Raw genomic sequence first — 21,229 nt, 5'->3', positions numbered from 1 at the left:
TCTCTCCTGTGTCCCATCCATATCCAATTAACCCCTTTTATATGTTGGTCTGCACTCCCCCTTCCCATTCTTCCCTTCTCCTCAGCTTTTTTAATTCAGATGCCTGCCTGCTTTTTACTTGCACCTTGAAGAAGGGCTGAGGCCTGAAAAATAACAATATATCTTTACCTCCTATGGATGCTGTGAGACCTGCTGAGTTCCTCCAGCATTTCTGTATTTTTACTACACTTACAGTGTCTGAAGACTTTCATGTTTCACTCTGGGTGAATATATTTCTGTTTAAACATAATACAGCATCTGAATGATTTGTGGCTGGACCACTGATTAGTTGCTCTGCTTTCTAGCAAGAGAAAACAAAGTTCCATTTTAGCTGAATTATGTTGATGGGTTAATGGAAAATTTCCTTCTCCCCAGATGCTGCCTGACCTGTTGAGTGTTTCAGTATTTCTATTTTTATCATGAAATAGTGTTGTGGATACCAGAAAACAATGGGAAAAAAATCTCTTTGATTGTGGAATAAAGAAAAAGCCCAGAATCTGCATTATGTTGGTGCTTGGAAGCTCATATAACTATTTCACAGCACATTGTAATATTTATGTTCATTGATCACAATTTTAGGGAGAAGCTGGAAAAGGGGGGCCAGAAGGACAGAAGGGGAATCAGGGTCCAAAGGTAAGTCTGCCCTTAGTGTAGGGATGCTTCTGTCAGAAAGGTTTTTGGAATTATTACCTCAACTAAACCAATCTGCTCTTTCATTCCACCCTCAATCACTTGTGCCACTCATTCATCTTTAAAAGTTGAACTCACTGCTATGTATATCTCTTCTCTTTGGCTTGGCTTCGCGGACAAAGATTTATGGAGGGGTAATGTCCACGTCAGCTTCAGGCTCGTTGGTGGCTGACAAATCCGATGCGGGACAGGCAGGCACGGTTGCAGCGGTTGCAAGGGAAAATTGGTGGGTTGGGGTTGGGTGTTGGGTTTTTCCTCCTTTCTCTTTTGTCAGTGGGGTGGGCTCTGCGTTCTTCTTCCAAAGAGGTTGCTGCCCGCTGAACTGTGAGGCGCCAAGATGCGCGGTTGGAGGCGAGATCAGCCCACTGGCGGTGGCCAATGGGGCAGGCACCAAGAGATTTCTTTAGGCAGTCCTTGTACCTCTTCTTTGGTGCACCTCTGTCTCGGTGGCCAGTGGAGAGCTCGCCATAGAACACGATCTTGGGAAGGCGATGGTCCTCCATTCTGGAGGCTTACGATAATGTCCCAGGCATTGTCTCCAGTGACTAGTTTGTGAGAACAATACAGTGCATTGAAGAACTTGCACTGGAGGAGAACAGCAGCAAACCCAGAGGAAGATTGCAGGTTGGGTTCACGGATGACTCTCAATGCCGGAGGAAGTTAGCGGAGTGTCTCTGCCTGGCAAAGAAGGAAAGAAAGGACCAGGCTTTGTGAAAGCTAACCAAGAGTGGTGGAGACAAAAGAGGGCGCTGACACCCATGCTTTCTGTCATCTGAACGGTCAAAGGAGCCCACAATAATGGTTGTAATATTTTTACAGACCAGATGCAAATGGGCCTAAAACTAATTCTCTGAGTGCAACTGTTTTGCAGGGTCCATGGGGGAAAGCTGGTAAAAGAGGAGCTCCTGGGCCACCAGTAAGTAAATACTTATCAGCAACAAGGAAGGCCTTTACTTTTTATGATGTCGAGTGCATTTTATTTATTTTTGCTGAACACAGCTTGTCTCTCCTATTAACACTGGTTGAATCCATGGGTTTCATGGATTCAAAATATTTCTGAGGTACTATGGGAATGTAAATGTTTGGTGGTAGGGAAATACTCTGCTGTCCTCAGCTGAATGATTTCACCTGCTCCTCTTGTCCTGGAGTGATTCCGGGGAGCACTTTCTCTTGCTTAAGCTAGTCTAAGAATAGAAGTGATGATGGTGGAGATCTTTCTAATTGAAACAACTCAATGCCTCTTCCACAAATGCCCCCTCCATGTATTACCGTATCTCTAATCATAAACTACTCCAGAAAAAACATGCTGGAGGAACTCAACAGGTCACACAGCATCCATAGGAGGTAAAGATGTCTAACCGACGTTTCAAGCCTGAGCCTTTGATGGGTAAGCATTAGGGTTGACATCGGTTATTTATCTTTACCTCCTATGGACACTGCAAGATGTACTGAGTTCCTCCAGCATTTCTGTGTTTTTATTCCAATCACAGCATCCACAGAGTCTTGTGTTTCATAATCTACTTAGGGACCACCAAAAGACCTGTCTGCACTACTTTAACATTTGTATTCTTGCACTAATTGCAACTGTGAACATTTATCTAACTATCCTTTTGTATTTACTGTTTCTTTTTCTCTCTTAACATATTGTGATAATTGAACGTGTACTTTTGCAGTCGGTGCATCTTACATACCTGTGTGTCTGCAGCAAGTCGGAATTTCAGTGCCTATATACATTGTACTTGTATGAATGACAATAAACTCTCATTGCTTAATAAATATGAAGAATGATTTACATTAATAGGCCTGAAGTCTGTCCGGCTAAGAGAATCTTAAATTCATAACGTTATAGAATGAAGCAGCACAAAACCTGATCTCATCGTTCCCACTGTGATACCTATCTACATGAATCCTATTTGTCTGCTTTTGACCCAGATCCCTGCTATGCCTTTTCTATTTTAATTCTAGCTGCCTTTCTAGAATTACATCAACCACACACAAGGAGAAGAATTAAATTCTGTCACTCACTAGAGGAAGGAACATTAGGTAGATTTTAACAACTGACTGAATGATTGATATAAGCTCACCACTGAATGCAAAGGAGGGAGGGTTGTCAATTTTTACTGTTTGCTTGTGGCACCAGTCAGCTTTCTGCTGGGTTTCCATCTCCCAGCTCACCCAGTGAGTCTCCATATTGTACATCGTGGCGTGGATGGGGAGGTGAAAAGTGACCAGTATCCCCCTCTGTGCCCATTATCTCTTAGTATTGAATGGGAGATGCCCAGTGACCACCATCAAAATCGGAATTAATTGTCATGAACATGCCACAAAATGTGTTGTTTCGTGGCACCACTACAGTTTGGATATTATTGTAAAATAGATATTAAAAATAAATAAATTAGTGCAAAAGAAAAGTGAGTTAGTGCCTATGGCTCATTGCCCATTCAGAAATGTGACGCGGGAGAGAAAATTGATGTCCATTATGGTGCTGGCAGAGTTTATAATTCTTTGCAGTTTTTTTCCTGTCCTGTGCATTGGCATCTTCATACCTGACTGTGATGCAACCAGTCAGAATGTTCTCTATGGTACCACTGCAGATATTTGCAAGAATCTTTGGTGACAAACCAAATCTCTTCAAACTCCTCATGAAGTATAGCCACTGGTCAGCCTTCTTCATGATCGGGTTAACACTGAGGCCCCAAGATAGATCTTCAGAGATGTTGAAACCTTCACTGTAGTATTTTCCTGTCTTGTCCATTCTCCCCACTCCTGCACTCATGGGGAAGCAGCTTATCTATGTTTATCATTGCAAAATGCAGCGAAGTCACTGCCTCACTTTATACCACACTTTTTAGGACTAATACAATTCACTACTTCCATTGCAGATTTTATCACAGAAAAGTAGGTCCAAGGTCAATTTGAGATGGGCTGTTAATTTTCTGGTTTTTTTTAATGGAACGGTTTTATTCTAAAGTCTCTTGCTTTCCATTTCCAGGGCAGGAGAGGGAATCCTGGTCCCAAGGGATTAAATGGCTTTCCTGTAAGTCTCTGATGTAAAAACTCAAAATATGTGGTGTTTATAACCTGCATTCTGTTTGCAGTTTCATGGAAGATGGGTTGTTTATGTCATGCAATTAAGAGGGTGTATCATTTAGTCATACAGTTGTACACCACAGAATCAGCCCCTTCAGCCCATCATGTGCTTATCTATCCACCCACTCAGCCCAACTCCCCTGGATTATTCCCAGTAACCCTTGATGCCATGACTAATCATATACCTGTAAAACTCTTCTTAAATATGACCTTGCTTCCACAGCCACCTGTGGCAATAAGTTCCACAGACTCACGATCCTCTGACTAGAGAAATTTTTCCTCATCTCTGATTCAAATTGATAACATTTTATTCTGAAATTATGCCCTTCCATGGGTAACATCCTTATCACATCTACTCTGTCCAGACCTTGCAGCATTCAAAATTCCTCTATGAGGTCTCCCCCCCCCAACCCCCCCATCGTCCTCCCGTACTCCAAGGAGCAAAGTTCAAGAGCCGACAATTGTTCCTCATGTACTAATGCTTTTATCCCTGGTCTCATTCTAGAAAATCCTCTCTGAACCCACTCCAATGCCAGCATGTCTTTTCTCATATATGACACCAAAAACTTACACAATACTCCAAGTGAGGTCTCACCAACACTTGTAGAGTCTCAACATTACAGCTCTGCTCTTGTATGCTATCCTTCTAGAAATGAATGGCAACATTGTATTTGCTTTCTTCATCACTGACTCACCCTGGAGCTAATCATTTAGGGTGCCTTGAGCAAGGACTCCCACAAGAACTTTCTGCACCTTGTTAGGTCCATAGTCCTCCATACCTTTCCGCTTCTATACCTTGCCTGCCTAAGTATCTTTTAAACATAATGATTGGATCTGACTCCCCCATCTTCCCTGGTAGTAAGTTAAATTTATAAATTTTAAATTTAGACATTTAGCACAGTAACAGGCCCTTCTGGTTCATGTGCTTGAAGGGTGAGAGGAAACTAGAGCAACTGGAGGGAACCTGTGCAAGTCACAGAGATAACATATAAACTCCTTACACAGTCCGGATTCGAGCATGGGTCACTGGCGCTGCAATAGTGATCCCTTAACCGCTACGTTTACTGTGCCATCCTGACACTAGCCGTGCCGCCCTGACGCTAACTGTGCCGCTAATGAAGCTAACCAATTCTAGATATCAACCGATCTCCATGTGTAAAAAAAACTGCATCAAATGCTTCTCTCAATTTAAACCTCTGCCTCCTTGCTTTTGACAAAATAAAAGAATCAAACTCTTTACCCTACCTATGCTTTTTATGATTTTATGAGCTTCTCAGCACCTTCTGCTCCAGCCTGTCACATCTTTCCCTACAACTAAAGTCCCCCAAACCATGCACCATCCTGGTGGATCTCCTTGACACTCTGTCCAGCACAGTGGCATCTATACGATAGTGTGGTGATCAGAACTTCACATGCAGCTCAGAGTGCAGCCCAACCAGTGTTTTTTTAGGTGCAATGTAATGTTCCAACCCTTCATATTCTGTGCCTTACCCACCTACCTAATTCATAGCATTGTGTGTTTTTGTTCCTTATCATTTGCTGTACTCTTATTTACTTGACTTCCTAGAATACATCAGCTGATATTTGTAGGGATTTAATTCCATCTAATGCTTTAACTTTCCATCTAATCTGCCCATACTGCACCCTCAGACAGCTTTCCTCACAATCCACATAATTTCCTTCCATTTCACCTACAAACTTGCTACTCATTCCTACCGCCATCACGTAGCATGTGATTTCCAGTTCTGTTTCCAAATTTGATCTCCAAAAAGGACCTCCCACTAGCCACCCATTTCAATTCCACACATCATTGCCACACAAATGTGCTATCCATGGCTTCATGCACTGCCAAACTGAGGCAGCCCACAAACTGGAGGAACAGCATCTCATTTATCATCTTGGCATTCTCCAACCAGGCAGCATTAACATCAACTACTCCAGTTTCCATTAAACCCCTCTTCCATGTCTTTCTCTTTTCCTACCCCTCTCTCCTTTTCTCCAGCCTCCCCCCCACCCACTTCCCTACTCCTATCAGAGAACTATCCGTGACCCTCCCAATCAACACCTCAGCTTTTTTCTCTTCTTCTCTCCCATCTGAATCCAATGACTTACCTGTTGCCTGTGCTCCTCCCCCATCCCCTTCCTTCCCCTCTCCTCCTCTCCTCTCATCGGACCTTATACCTGAAGGGCTCATTGGTTGACCTTTACTTCCTATGGATGCTGTGTGACCTGTTGAATTTTTCCAGCACTGTTGTACTCATACTTGCTGCCTTCACATCCAAGATGTCAATGTATATCACAAACCACAAGGTTCTCTGCACTGATTCCTGTGCCACTCTGCTGGTCACAGACTTCCAATCAGAAAGGCAGCCATCCACCATGACCCTCTGTCCCTATCACCAGTCCAACAATGGATTCAATTTGCCAGTTCAACTTGGAATCGATATGCCCCAATATTCTGGACCAGACTACCTTTCAATTCCTCATTGAAAGCCTTACTAAAGCCTACGTAGACAACAACCACCACAATGCCTTCAACAATCCCCTCATGAAACTCAAGTATCCCCAAACAGGCCCTGCCTTTCCAATTGAAGAGTAACTCCATTGGCTCAGTTGACTTTATTTCTGGTGTGTGAGCTGTCAATTAAATGGCTCAATCTGTGTCCATCTGTAGGGTGCAGCTGGAAACATGGGCACTGATGGTGCCATTGGCAAGATGGGACCTCGAGGAGATCAAGGACCATTTGGACCAGCAGGGATCATGGGGCCCCCTGGATACAATGTACGTGTTACAATAAAGAACTCAGCTTATTCCCATCTTCAGAAAATAGTGATACAAATGGAAAATGCTTCCAGTCACTTTATTTCAGCTGAGCCTTAAAGTGGGGTCATTTGTTAATATCTTAATTATTGAGAGGAATGTGCCAATGAATGACTCTCTGTGTTCCCCAGAAAACACTTGTATCTCTCTTTTAACAGCTTTAAATTATGATTTGAGAATTAAGGAGAGAAGGACGACATTGCCTTTGAGAAAAAAGATATTCTGAAGTCCCAACTCCAGAAGAAATCTGACGCCCATTGAAATCTCACATAGGGGATCCAAAACAAATTTCAAAGGTGTTCTCAGGTGCCACTTGACTTGCTGAGTTCCTGAACATGAACAATTACAGCTCAGTACAGGCCCTTCACCCCTCAATGTTACACCGACCCATGTAAACCTATTCCAGCAACAATCTCACCCTTCCCTAACTCCCACCCTGAATCTTCAATTTTTCTTATATCCATGTGGCTATCTAATATTCTTTCAAATGTCCCTATTGTACGAACCTCCACCATCAACCCCAGCAGTGCATTCCATGCACCCACCACTCTCTGTGTGTGTAACTTACTTCTGACATCTCCCCCAAACTTTCCTCCACCCATCTTAAACAAATGTCCACTGTTATTGGCTATTGCTGCTGTGGGAAAAATTTACTGGTTCTCCACCCTCTCTTTGCCCTGCAAAATCTAATACACCATGATAAGGTCTCTGCTCATCTTTCATCGCTCAAAAGAGAAAACTGTTATTTTGATCAATCTTTCCTCAAAAAATGTGTTTGCCAATCTATACAATATTCTGGTAAATCTCCTTTGTACCGCTCTTCAAAATATCTACATCCTTCCTGCTAAATGAACACAATGATCCAGGTGTGGTCTAACCAGAGTTTTATTGAGCTGCAATATTACCTCATGGCTCTTGAATTTAATCTCTGATCTAATGAAGGTCAAAACACCATATGCCTTCTTAACCACCCTGTCAAGTTGCATGACAATCCTGAGAGATTTATTGACTTGGATCCCATGATCCCTCTTTTACTCCACACTTCTAATAATCCTAGTCCCATGTCCTTTGATTTCGATCTTCAAGGTGCATCTTCACACTTTTCCACATTGAACTCTATCTGCCACTCCTCTGCCACAAGCTGCATCATGTTATGCATTTTAGAAGGTTGAAATTGAAGGTGGAGTACGTAGATAATGGCAGGATTTTTAACAGGGAGGAAGAAAAGGGATATTGGGGTCCAAATCCATAGATCTCTTGATGATAGGTTAGTTAAAAACATTTGTACAGTAGTTGCTGCCCAGGTTAATAGGGATGTCAGGAAGGCTTAAAGTATGCTGACCTTCATTTGTCAGGCGATTGAGTTCAAGGACCATGAGGTAATGTTGCAGCTGGAGAAAACTCTGGGTGGACCACACGTTGAATATTGTGTTCAGTTCTTATTGCCTCATTACAGGAAGGATTTAGAAGCTTGGAGAGGATGTAGAAGAGACTTGGATTGGAGAGCATGTCTTATGAGGCAAGGTTAACAAAACATGGGCATTTCTCTTTAAAATGAAGAAGAATGAGAGGTGACTTAATTGAGGTCTACAAAATTATGAGAGGCATCAGTAGGGTGGACAACCAGCACCTTTTTTCCAGGGAAACACTAGTTAACATCAGAGAACATCTGTTTAAGTTGAGTATAGGAAAGTTTAGGGAAGGTGTCAGGCATATGCTTTTCACACAGAAATTGGCGAGTGACTAGAATGCATTGCCAGAGATGGTGGTGGAAGCTGGTACAATGAGGACATTTAAAGACTCTTGAGACAGGCACATGGATGCAAAAAGATAGGTGTGAGGTGGAGAAGGTTTAGATCATTGAGTAGGTTCAAAAATATAGGGCAAAACAATATTGTGAGGCGAAGTGCATGAACTGAGCAATAATTTTGAATTCTTAAATTATTTTGGCATTTTAAATTTAGACATATAGCATGGTAACAAACCCTTGCAGCTATGTGCCATGCTACCCAAATACCCCAATTAACCTACAACGCCCTTATGTTTTTGAAGGGATGGAGGAAAGCAGAGACCCAGGGAAAACCCACACAGATATGGGGAGAAAGTACAAACTCCTTAGACAGTGCTGGATTTGAACCCAGGTCACTGGTGCTGTAAGAGCATTTCACTAACCATAGCATAGTGTTTGCTGATGTTGTATGTGCCATGTGTAAGTGATGACAACCTTCTGCACTATCCACAACACCTACAACCTCTGAGATTGACTGACACATCCCTCTACTTCTTCCTCTGAATCAATTCTAAAAATCACAAAGAGCAGGGGTCCCAGAACAGATCCCTTTAGAACACCACTGGTCACCAATCTCCAGGCACAATACACTCCAACTACCACCACACTCTGCCTTCTGTGGACAAGCAAATTCTAAATTCACTCAGCCATACTTTCATGGTTCAATGGAAATTCCATCTGTATTTCTCTTTTTTGTTTCAGAACTGAGAATTGTTTTTCTGAACTACTCACTCTGATAACTTTTAACATGGTACAAAAAAATGGCCATAAGATTATAAGATAAACAGTAGAAGTAGAAGGAGGCCATTCAACCCATCAAGTCTGCTATGCCATTCTATCACGAGCTGATCCATTCTCCCACTCAGCCCCACTCCCCTGCTTCTCACCATAGCTTTGATATCCTGAATATTTAGATAGCTATCAACCTCTGCCTTAAATACATCCAATGGCCTGCCCTCCACAACTGCCCGTGGCAGCAAATTCCAGTGGTTCACCAGTATGGCTAAATAAATTCCTCTGCATCTCTGTTTTAAATGGTCGCCCTTCAATTCTGAAATTGTGCCCTTTTGTCCTTGACTCCCCTACCATGGAAAACAACTTTTCCATATCTAATCTGTCCAGGCCTTTCAACATTCAAAATGCTTCTATGAGGTCCTCTATCATTCTTCTGAACTCCAAGGAGTAGAGTCCAAGAGCCATCAAACGTTCCTCATATGCTAATCCCTTCATTCCAGAAATCATTCTTGTAAATTTTCTTGAAATGCTCTCCAACATCAGCACATCCTTCCTTCAATAAGGGACGCAAAACTATATCGTGAACTCCAAGTTAAACCTCACCAGTCCCTTTCTGAAACTTGGGTCCAATTTTGCATTGTAAGATCAAGATGAGAACTTTGTCAAGACTGACCAAATAAACAATGAATAGACAATGAATGCATGTCTGATGGGAGAGTCCTTCTTTCTGAGATGCAAGTTACAGATGTTCGAATATGTTATCCCATCTACCCAAAGCTCCATCTCCCATCCTCAAGTGTTAAAGTAATCTCCATTAACTGTACCTGGGATTTTTTTTTTAGGGACGGGAAGGAGCTATTGGACCTGTTGGACCCTCTGGAGAGAAAGGAGAAAAGGTAAAAAAAAAATTCACAGTGACCGACACAAATGATTCTGGACATACGTTCTGTAAATTTAAATTCAGACAGATAACACAGTCATTTCAGCCCACGAGTCTGTGTCGCCAAATTTGCACCCAATTATCCTACACCTTCACTAGTATATTTTGTATAGTGGGATGAAACTGGAGCCCACAGGAAAAGCCCATGCAGACATGGGGAGAACCTACCAATTCCTTACAGGCAATAAGGGATTCTAATCCCGGTCCCAACTGCTGGCATTGTAAAGGCATGGTCAAAATTATGCTATGAAAGTGTAACTAACACAATTAATGTTAGATATCAAATGGTACAATTAAATTTTCTACACCATTTATATTATACTCCATACAAATTGCATGCACATCATTCGAATTATTCTGATCAATGTTTTAGATGTAAGTAGGATCTTTCTTGTATGCAGTCTGGGAATGTGAAAAAGTAGATAAGTTTTGGAAGGTTAAAGTATTTTATTGGGATGAGTTTTGAAGGATCCCAGAATATTTTTATTGGGAGATATTTCCCGTTTGAAGTTAGATATTTATCAAAAGAAGTTTTTAAGTATAGCAATAGAAAATAAATCTATAGCTGTAACATGGAAATCTGGTGACATTGTGGGGCTGAATAGATGGCGAACAGAATTATTAAATTGCATATCATTAGAGAGAATAATGTATAATTATGAAATCAACCAGGGAAATTTGATAAGATTGGGAAACCCTACATGGACTGTATTGCTATGACTTTACCTGCAGCACCCACTATGCCCCCGTCCAACCCACCCTCATTAGTTATGGTTTAAGATTATTATATAAACTGCAATTAATTAATTAAAAGATATAGGTTTATTAGCCAAGCATTTTTTTTCTTTTTTCCTACTTTTTTGTGTCATAATTTTTATTATTATGTTTTGGATATATGTTTTGACGCAAATGAAAAATAAAATAAAAAAACCCAAAAATGTACTATGCTCTCCCGAGCGAAACCAGGGTTACAGAACCAGGGTTACAGAGGTCAAGGGAAAGATGGGAGTTGGACTTATTTGTGGTGATTTCAGAAAGAAGCTGGTCAGATTGGTGACATCAATTATAAATGCAAGATATGGATTGGTTCAATATAATGTTTTACATCAATTATATCTTACCCCACAGAAGATATATAGATCAAAAGCAGAAATATGTTTCAGATGTGGGACTGAGACAGGAACTTTTCTACATGCCATGTGGTCGTGCATGAAGTTGAGGCCATTTTGGCAAGACATCACAGAAAAATTAACCAGGATAACAGGAGTGGCCTTCACAGGCAACCTGGAGCTGTATTGATTAGGTAATTTTAAGGAAATAAGGAACAAAATAAATAAATATCAAATCTCATTTATAAAAATAGCACCAGCTGTAGCAAAGAATTGTTTTGAGATCACTTGGAAGTCTGACTCCCCTCTACTTATATCACAATGGACTACAGAAATGAACAGCTGTATATCTATGGGAAAAAAAAATCACTTAATTTAAAGAATATATATGACAGATCTGGCAGCCGTACTTGGACCACAGAGGGGGCCAGATACAGTAATTAATAAAAGGACTATAAATGTTACTAAAATACATACCTAAATGTGATTTCCCCAATTGTATTTTATATATTTAAAAGGTATGTAAGCTCTGACAACGTGGGGATCTGTATGTAAGGAGGGAGGGAGGGAGGGACTGTTTTATTAATGTTGTTTGTTATTGTTCAGAGGGAGGGAGGGACTGTTTTATTAATGTTGTTTGTTGTTCTTAAGCAAAAGTTTAATATAATGTGATTTTTAATATACATAGTTTTGAAAAAAATCAAAAATAAAATATTTAAAGAAAATACTACCTCTCTATCGCCAGTCCTGAAGCAAGCCTTATACCTGAAATGTCAACTAACCGTTCCACCTCCCCAACTAAAGATGCAGCCTGACTTGCTAAGTTCCTCCATCTGTTCATGTTTTCCTCAAGATTCTAAACTCTGAAGATTCCAAACTCATTAAAGAATGATCAGTTACATGATATGCAGATGCTGTTCTTCTCCTGCAGGGTGAAGGGGGTCCAGTAGGAGATCTTGGAGTGACAGGACTGAATGGTGAACAGGTTAGTATAATGTCCAATTTAAGGTAAGACCATAAGATATAGAAGTAGGCTGTTCAGCCCATTGAGTCTTCTCTACCATTTCATCTTCAACTGATCCATTCTCCCACTGAGCCCCACTCCCTTGACTTCTCCCCTTATTCTTTAATATCCTGACTATTCAGATACCTATCAATCTCTACCTTAAAAACACCGAACATCCTAGCCTCTACAGCCTTTATTGGCAGCATATTTCAGATGTTTTCCACTCTCTGGCTAAAGAAATCTCTGCTTGAAGTGGGTGCCCTTCAATCCTGAATGTTGTGCTTTCTTGTCCCGCATTCTCCTACCATGGGAAACAACTTTGCCCCAGTTACTCTGCCCAGGGCTTCAATTTTATCACTTCCCTTTGCAATAGAGTTGTCCTTTCAGGAATTGGTCATAATATTTGACATCTTCCTTGGTGGTCAGGATATATTCCAAGGAACAGAAGTACATGGCAGCACTTACCCCGCAAAATCTTATATATCTTCATGAAGTCACCACTCATCCTCCATATTCATTTTTACCTGTAGATAAGCTTAACTGGCTCAATAGCAATGTGAAATGTGTCTCACATTCCCTTAGGTCTTTGCCATCCATAATGTTTGGGACAAATACTTTTTTCTTTTATTTGCCCCTGGGCTCCGCAGTTTTTAATTTATAGACAAACAATACACATGTAATTAAAGTGCATAGTCAGGATTTTATTCAGGGTTATTTGCATAGTGATGTGCTATCAATAACTCCAAAGACTAGAAGTTACCTGACTTGAAAAACAAGAAAAAAATGAGTAAGAGACATCACTCAAACCTGAGGATTACCAAAATCAACAATTTGAAACATCATTAAGAAGAAAGACCATACTGGGGCTGGTTTTCCAAGGAAGATCTCCACTGCGGATGACAGAAGAATTCTCATCATAATGAAGAAAAATCCCCAAATGTATGTCCAATAGATCAGAAACACTCTTCAAGAGGCAGGTGTGGATATGTCAATGACTACTGTCTGCAGAAGGCTTCATAAACAGAAATACAGAGACTACACTGCAAACCATGGCCATGGTGGTATGCTTTGGATCTTGAGCAGTTCCTTTAAACCTCCTCACTTTCCCCCTGACATCACTCTGATGCAGGTTGATCTTGGTCTCACCTATCACAAGACCTTTATCTAGAATTCTGCAGGCCCTTTTAAACGACGGCACGCTTGGCGTAGCAGTTAGCGCAGCACCTTTACAGCGCCAGTGGTCAGAGTCCCACGCTTTCTGTAAAGAGTTAGTATGTTCTCCCCCATGTCTGCATGGGTTTTCTCCGGGGGCTTCTGTTTCCTTCCACTGTTCTAAAACGTATTGGGGGTGTAGGTAAATTGGGCAGCATAAACTCATGGGCCAAAATGGCTTGATATTCTGCTGAATGTCTAAATTTTAAAAAATTATTCTTGGCAAACGGTAATCTCATCCTTTCTGTGGCACTACAATGGTTTGCAGCTTGTAGTGTAGCCTCTATTTATTTTCATGAAGTCTTCTGCAGACAGTAGTCATTGATATATCAAAACCTGCCTGCTGAAGTGTGTTTCTGATCTGGGGATTTTTTTTCATTATAATGACAATTTCTTTCTGTCATCCGCAGTGGAGGTCTTCCTTGGAATAGTAGACCTTTTGTGATCACTGAGCTCACCAGTACGCTCTTTCTTCTTAATGATGTTCCAAACTGTTGATTTTGGTAATTCTAACATTTGGGTGATGTCTCTTCTTCTTGCTTCTCAGCATCATAATGGGTTCTTTGACTTTAATTGGCACAGCTCGGGTCCTCACGTTGAAAAATGGCAACTACAGATTCGAAAGGTGATCAGAAGTTTAGAAGCAAGCCTAGCTCTCTTATACCTGTACTAATGAAGCAATTAAACATCTCTGAGTCATCACAAACTCCTGTGAAGCCAAAACATGATGGTGCCCTGAAATCAGAGGATTATGTATAAAAAGTTGTGTAATTTCTACATGGTCAACCAAAATATATACAAATAACCTTAGTTCTTCTTGGCTTGGCTTCGCGGACGAAGATTTATGGAGGGGGTAAAAGTCCACGTCAGCTGCAGGCTTGATTGTGGCTGACAAGTCCGATGCGGGACAGGCAGACACAGTTGCAGGGGAAAATTGGTTGGTTGGGGTTGGGTGTTGGGTTTTTCCTCCTTTGTCTTTTGTCAGTGAGGTGGGCTCTGTGGTCTTCTTCAAAGGAGGTTGCTGCCCACCGAACTGTGAGGCGCCAAGATGCACGGTTTGAGGCGATATCAGCCCACTGGCGGTGGTCAATGTGGCAGATACCAAGAGATTTCTTTAGGCAGTCCTTGTACCTCTTCTTTGGTGCACCTCTGTCACGGTGGCCAGTGGAGAGCTCGCCATATAACACGATCTTGGGAAGGCGATGGTCCTCCATTCTGGAGACGTGACCCACCCAGCGCAGCTGGATCTTCAGCAGCGTGGACTCGATGCTGTCGGCCTCTGCCATCTCGAGTACTTTGATGTTAGGGATGAAGTCGCTCCAATGAATTTTGAGGATGGAGCGGAGACAACGCTGGTGGAAGCGTTCTAGGAGCCGTAGGTGATGCCGGTAGAGGACCCATGATTCGGAGCCGAACAGGAGTGTGGGTATGACAACGGCTCTGTATACGCTTATCTTTGTGAGGTTTTTCAGTTGGTTGTTTTTCCAGACTTTTGTGTAGTCTTCCAAAGGTGCTATTTCCCTTGGAGAGTCTGTTGTCTGTCTCGTTGTTGATCATTGCATCTGATGAAATAGTGCAGCCGAGATAGGTAAACTGGTTGACTGTTTTGAGTTTTGTGTGCCTTTAGTTGCCCATTCAGAGCCAGCTCTTCAGCGCTTGACGTCCTGTTTTGCGGAAACTGCCAAAATGTTTGGCCTGGAAGTCAGCCTGAAGAAAACGGAGGTCCTCCATCAGCCAGCTCCCCACCATGACTACCAGCCCCCCCACATCTCCATCGGGCACAAATAACCTTAAATAGAATCTGAAATGTGCATTGAACTGTTTGATTACAAATTTAAAACTGTACAGCACTGAAGAAAATAAAGGTAAAGAGTCCCTTTTGTCCCAAACATTAAGGGCACTGGAGGTGGGTATGAGAGGTGTGCTGTGCTACCAGGCAACAAATTGACTTTTCTGTTCTTGGAGAAGCCAAAACATTTCTCATGTGACATCTGCTGGCACTTGGCTGAGTTCTTGGCAGATTGTTTTATCATTGCTGTCTCAACATCTCTTTCAACAGGGTCACCCTGGACGTGTGGGTGAAGAAGGTGCTGTGGGAATAAAAGGGGAACAGGTCAGTGCACCATGTGGATAACTATGGGCTTGATTTCACTGCTTTGAGATCCATAGAATTCTTCTCTTTTTTCTTTCTTTGGCTTGGCTTCGCGGGCGAAGATTTATGGAGGGGTAATGTCCACGTCAGCAGCAGGCTCGTTTGTGGCTGACAAGTCCGATGCGGGACAGGCAGACACGGTTGCAGCGGTTGCAAGGGAAAATTGGTGGGTTGGGGTTGGGTGTTGGGTTTTTCCTCCTTTGTCTTTTGTCAGTGAGGTCTTCTTCAAAGGAGGTTGCTGCCCGCCGAACTGTGAGGCGCCAAGATGCACGGTTTGAGGCGATATCAGCCCACTGGCGGTGGTCAATGTGGCAGGCACCAAGAGATTTCTTTTAGAAAAAGGCCCTTTAGTTTATCTATTCTGGGCCGAACTATTATTCTGCCGAGTCCCATTGACCTATACCCGGACCATAGCCCTCCATACCCACCTCATCCATGAAACTGTCTAAACTTCTCTTGAATGTCAAAATCAAGCTCATATCCACCAATTCAGCTGACAACTTATTTCACACTCCCCCCACTTTCTGCATAAAGAAGATTCCCCCTAATATTCCCTTTAAACATCTCACCTTTCACCTCTCATCCTGTCTCACTTAACCTCAGTCCAAAAAGCAAGCTTGGATTTACCCCATCTACAGTATACTCCTCATAATTTTGTATATCACCCCTCATTCTTCTACATTCCAGGAGATAAACCTGACAACTGTGGTGATTGTTGATTTTGGATTTTTAATTGCTCCACTTGCAGAGTGATTTGGACATACAGTACAGTAACAGGCCTTTTTGGCCCATGATGGCCAATTAGACCCTATTGGCCTACAACCTGATATATTTTGAAGGAAATGGGAGTACCCGAAGGAAACCCACACAGACATGGGAGGAAAGTACAGACCCCTTAGAGACATGTCCGTTTTGAATTTCGGTCGCTGGTGCTGTAACACTAACTATGCCATCTCCATTCCAAGAATCACACTCATCCCCAAACATTCCATGTTATGGAAGACCATCTCATAAATAATCCTTCCAGAGCCACAATTTTTGTGGCATCATTCAACAGGTGAGGAACCTTTTCTGGCATACACCATTTGCACAACCTGCATCATAAGTGGTGTTCCTTTAACACTAGGCAGGATGTGAATGGCACAAAGAACTGGAGTACTGGGTTCTGCCTAACAGGACTGAATTAAGTCAGCTTCAACCTCCCTGCACCTTTGAGGCAGGGAAACATCCATGTTGTTTCTACCAGTTGTTGTTACTTTGTTGTTATGCTATGTATTCTTGATAAATTTAAGTTAAATTCATCGGTCTTCAACCCTCCCACCTATTACCTGTTAGCTTATGCTCCTCCCTTCCCCCTTCCTTTCCCCTTCCTTCTTCCACTCCTCTCCCCACCATTTTCTTCAGGTGTCTGCCCATTCTATTTTTGATTCCTGACCAAGGGCCGAGACCTGAAATATTGGTTATCCTTTACTTCCTATGGATGCTGGGTGACCTGCTGAGCTTCTCCAGCATGTTTGTGTATTGTAACAAAACCTTCAGTTCAGCCAAACTGAGATCCCTTTCCCCAAAAGCTTACAAGAATCAACAATCAATCCTTTTCAGTTCATAACTTTGTGTCTTCAATCTTCCTAAGTTTAATTGTTTTTATGTCACCTTCACAACATGATCTGAACAATAATTTGTCTTCCAAGGGTGATTGTGGAGCCCCTGGAATTCCTGGTCCTAAAGGAATTAAGGGAGAACAAGGAAATGAAGGATTACCAGGACCTTCAAGAGAGAGAGGACAACCTGGCCGAAAGGTAAAGGAGGGAAATATCACTGGACAACAAATGTTTTCAAAAGGTTTTATGGTAGACAACTTCAAGCTGAACACAAAGATCATTTCAGATTTCCTGTATCACATAGGAAGTTGGATAAACATTGAATTAACTTTTATTGAATTTAGCCTGTTTAATGATGATGCTGGCACATTGGGTTAATTCAACTGACCTAAAAATGTTTTGCTGCTGAATTTCATTTGTACTTAGCACCTGATGCCTCTCATGTCAGTGTCCAACAATAGTTGGTCAGCATTGGTGGATTCTGGTTTCCCTGATACCACTTTTCCCATGGTCACAAAGTCCTGGTGAAACCTTTCACCATGTTCGTCAATGACTGCACTAAGATCAGCGGGGAAGGTCCAAGTGCGAATGCAGAAAATGAATTTTCAATGACATGCTGCACTTCATGGTTTTGAATGCTTTTTAATTTTTTAAAACGCTATGAACCATACTGACCAAAATACATACAGACATTTCCCTCTTGAATATATACAGTGTCATTTTCTCCCCTTTTTCACCCCTCCCTTTCCTCCCTCCTTCACCCCCCCCCCCCCACTCACTCAACATTCAACATATATGATACATTAAACCCATTAAACAATGTCATCACACAATGAAAATGAACAAGAAATTTGTGTCTTCTACTTTTACATACTGGGTCAGTTCATTTCATCTTCTTCTCCTTCTGTCATTTTAGGTGGTGGAGGTCCGTGGTAGGACTTTTCTGTTGTGTTCCATGTACGGTTCCCAAATTTGTTCGAATTCTGTGATGTTATTTCTTAAATTTTATGTTATTTTTTCCAATGGAATACATTTATTCATTTCTATGTACCATTACTGTATTCTCAGGATATCTTCTAATTTCCAGGTGGACATAATACATTTTTTTGCTACAGCTAAGGCTATCATAAAAAATCTTTTTTGTGCTCCATCCAAATCAAGTCCAAGTTCTTTACTTCTTATATTACTTAGAAGAAAGATCTCTGGATTTTTTGATATGTTGCTTTTTGTTATTTTATTTAATACCTGGTTTAGATCTTCCCAAAACATTTCCACTTTCTCACATGCCCAAATTACATGTACTGTTGTTCCCGTTTCCTTCTTATAGCGAAAACATCTGTCTGATATTGTTGGGTCCCATTTATTTAACTTTTGGGGCATGGTGTATAGCCTGTGTAACCAATTATATGGTATCATGCGTAACCTCGTGTTTATTGTATTTCTCATAGTTCCGGAGCATAGCTTTTCCCATGTTTCATTCTTTATCTTTATGTTTAGATCTTGTTCCCATTTTTGTTTGGGTTTACAGCTTGTTTCCTCATTCTCTTTCTCTTGCAGTTTGATGTAGATGTTTGTTATAAATCTTTTAATTATCATTGTGTCTGTAATCACATATTCCAAATGGCTTCCTTCTGGTAACCTCAGCCTGCTTCCCAATTTGTCCTTCAAGTAGGTTTCAGTTGGTGGTATGCAAACATTGTACCATGAGTTGTACCATATTTGTCCTTCATTTATTCAAAAGATAATAATTTATTTCCCGAAAAACTATTTTCTATTCTTTTGATCCTTTTTCTCTCCCATTCTCTAAAGGAAAGGTTATCTATTGTGAAAGGGATTAGTTGATTTTGCTTCAATATTAATTTTGGTAGTTGATAATTTGATTTATTCCTTTCTACGTGAATCTTCTTCCAAATGTTGAGCAGATGGTGCAGTACTGGTGAATTCCTATGTTGCACCAGGTTTTCATCCCATTTATATAGTATATGTTCAGGTACCTTCTCCCCTATTTTATCTAGCTCTAATCTGGTCCAATCTGGTTTTTCCCTTGTTTGATAAAAATCTGATAGGTATCTTAATTATGCGGCTCTATAATAATTCTTAAAGTTTGGTAGCTGTAAGCCTCCTTGTTTGTACCATTCTGTTAATTTATCTCGCGCTATCCTCGGTTTCCCCCCTTTCCATAAGAATTTCCTTATTATTTTCTTTAGCTCCTTGAAGAATTTCTCTGTTAGGTGAATTGGTAACGATTGAAATAGGTATTGTATCCTTGGGAAGATATTCATTTTAATACAATTTACCCTTCCTATCAGTGTTAGTGATAAATCTTTCCAATGTTCTAAGTCATCTTGTAATTTCTTCATTAATGGCTGATAATTTAGTTTGTATAGATGGCCTAGATTATTATCTAGTTGTATACTTAAGTATTGAATTGCTTGTGTTTGCCATCTAAATGGTGATCCATTCTTAAACTTTGTGAAATCCGCATTATTCATTGGCATTGCTTCACTTTTATTTGTGTTGATCTTGTACCCCGATACTTCTCCATATTCCTTCAATTACTTATGTAATTCTTTTATTGATATTTCTGGTTCTGTTAAGTATATTATGACATCATCTGCAAATAGACTAATTTTATATTCCTTCTCTATTAGTTTTATCCCTCTTATTTTATTTTCTGTTCTTATCATTTCTGCCAGTGTTTCTATAGCTAACGCAAACAATGAGGGAGATAGTGGACATCCCTGCCTAGTTTATCTGCTTAATTTAAATTGGTTTGATATATATCCATTTACTGTCACCTTGGCCAATGGTCCCTTATATAATGCTTTAATCCAATTAATATATTTCTCTGGTAGGTTAAACCTCTGTAGTACTTTGAATAAGTAATTCCATTCTACTCTGTCAAAGGCTTTCTCTGCATCTAAGGCAACCGCCACTGTTGGCGTCTTATTTCCTTCTACTGCATGGATTAAGTCAATGAAATTACAGATATTATCCGTTGTTCGTCTTTTCTTAATAAATCCTGTTTGATCGAGTTTTACTATTTTTGGTACACAGTCGGCCAATCTGTTTGCTAATAGTTTAGCTATTATCTTATAATCTGTGTTAAGTAGAGATATTGGTCTATACGATGCTGGTGTTAGTGGATCTTTCCCCATCTTTGATATTACTGTAATTATTGCTGTTTTGCATGAATCTGGCATGTTTTGTGTTTCTTCAATCTGGTTCATTACTTCCAGGAGAGGAGGAATTAATAAGTCTTTAAATGTTTTAAAGAATTCTATTGGGAGTCCATCCTCTCCCAGCGTTTTATTGTTTGGTAATTTTTTTAATATATCCTGTATTTCCTCTATTTCAAATGGTTTTATTAATTTATTTTGCTCCTCTTCTTGCAATTTCGGTAGTTCAATTTTAGCTAGAAACTCATCTATTTTGTCTTCTTTCCCTTCGTTCTCAGTCCAATTTAGTTGCTCATAGAATTCCTTGAAGTTTTCATTGATCTCCGTTGGGTTATATGTAATTTGTTTGTAATTTTTCCTTGTTGCCAATACCGTTCTTTTAGTTTGTTCTGTCTTAAGCTGCCAAGCTAGTATTTTGTGCGTTTTTTCTCCTAACTCATAATACTTCTGTTTTGTCTTCATTATGTTCTTCTCCACCTTGTCTGTTAGTAGTGTATCATATTTTTTTTTTTTCTGCCATTTCTCTTTTTGTTTTATCTTCCCTTATTGCTAATTCTTTTTCTGTACTTGCTATTTCCCTTTCCAGCTGTTCTATTACCCGATTGTAGTCTTTCTTCATCTTAGTTACATAACTTATTATCTGCCCGCTGATGAACACTTTTATTGCATCCCATAGTATAAACTTATCTTTCACTGATTCCGTATTTATTTCAATGTACATTTTAATCTGTCGCTCAATGAATTCTCTAAAATCCTGTCTTTTAAGTAGCATGGAGTTTAATCTCCATCTATACGTTCTCGGTAGGATGTCCTTCAGCTCTATTGCTAATATCAGGGGTGAGTGATCCGATAACAATCTAGCTTTA

General features: G+C 40.6%; 1 protein-coding gene across 6 annotated transcripts in view; it reads left to right on the top strand.

Annotated features, from left to right (window-relative positions):
• LOC138762226 (collagen alpha-2(I) chain-like) overlaps positions 1-21,229 on the top strand; it is a 512,086-nt gene that overhangs the window by 391,093 nt on the left and 99,764 nt on the right. For 5 of the 6 annotated variants that reach the window (XR_011356852.1, XM_069935862.1, XM_069935854.1 and 2 more), the window contains 8 exons: positions 619-672; positions 1,601-1,645; positions 3,722-3,766; positions 6,494-6,601; positions 10,007-10,060; positions 12,145-12,198; positions 15,491-15,544; positions 17,275-17,382. Coding sequence is in view for 5 of the 6 variants with exons in the window: in XM_069935862.1 (XP_069791963.1) it covers positions 619-672; positions 1,601-1,645; positions 3,722-3,766; positions 6,494-6,601; positions 10,007-10,060; positions 12,145-12,198; positions 15,491-15,544; positions 17,275-17,382 (522 nt within the window). In the remaining variant the exon portion in view is untranslated. The remainder of the gene's footprint in view (positions 1-618; positions 673-1,600; positions 1,646-3,721; positions 3,767-6,493; positions 6,602-10,006; positions 10,061-12,144; positions 12,199-15,490; positions 15,545-17,274; positions 17,383-21,229) is intronic. The other variant, XM_069935881.1, reaches the window with a different exon arrangement.

This window comes from Narcine bancroftii, chromosome 1 (assembly GCF_036971445.1).
Source record: "Narcine bancroftii isolate sNarBan1 chromosome 1, sNarBan1.hap1, whole genome shotgun sequence".
NCBI classification, from domain to species: Eukaryota; Metazoa; Chordata; class Chondrichthyes; order Torpediniformes; family Narcinidae; genus Narcine; species Narcine bancroftii.
Note: the sequence above shows the minus strand (reverse complement) of the source record. Positions and strands in the feature narration are given on the sequence as shown.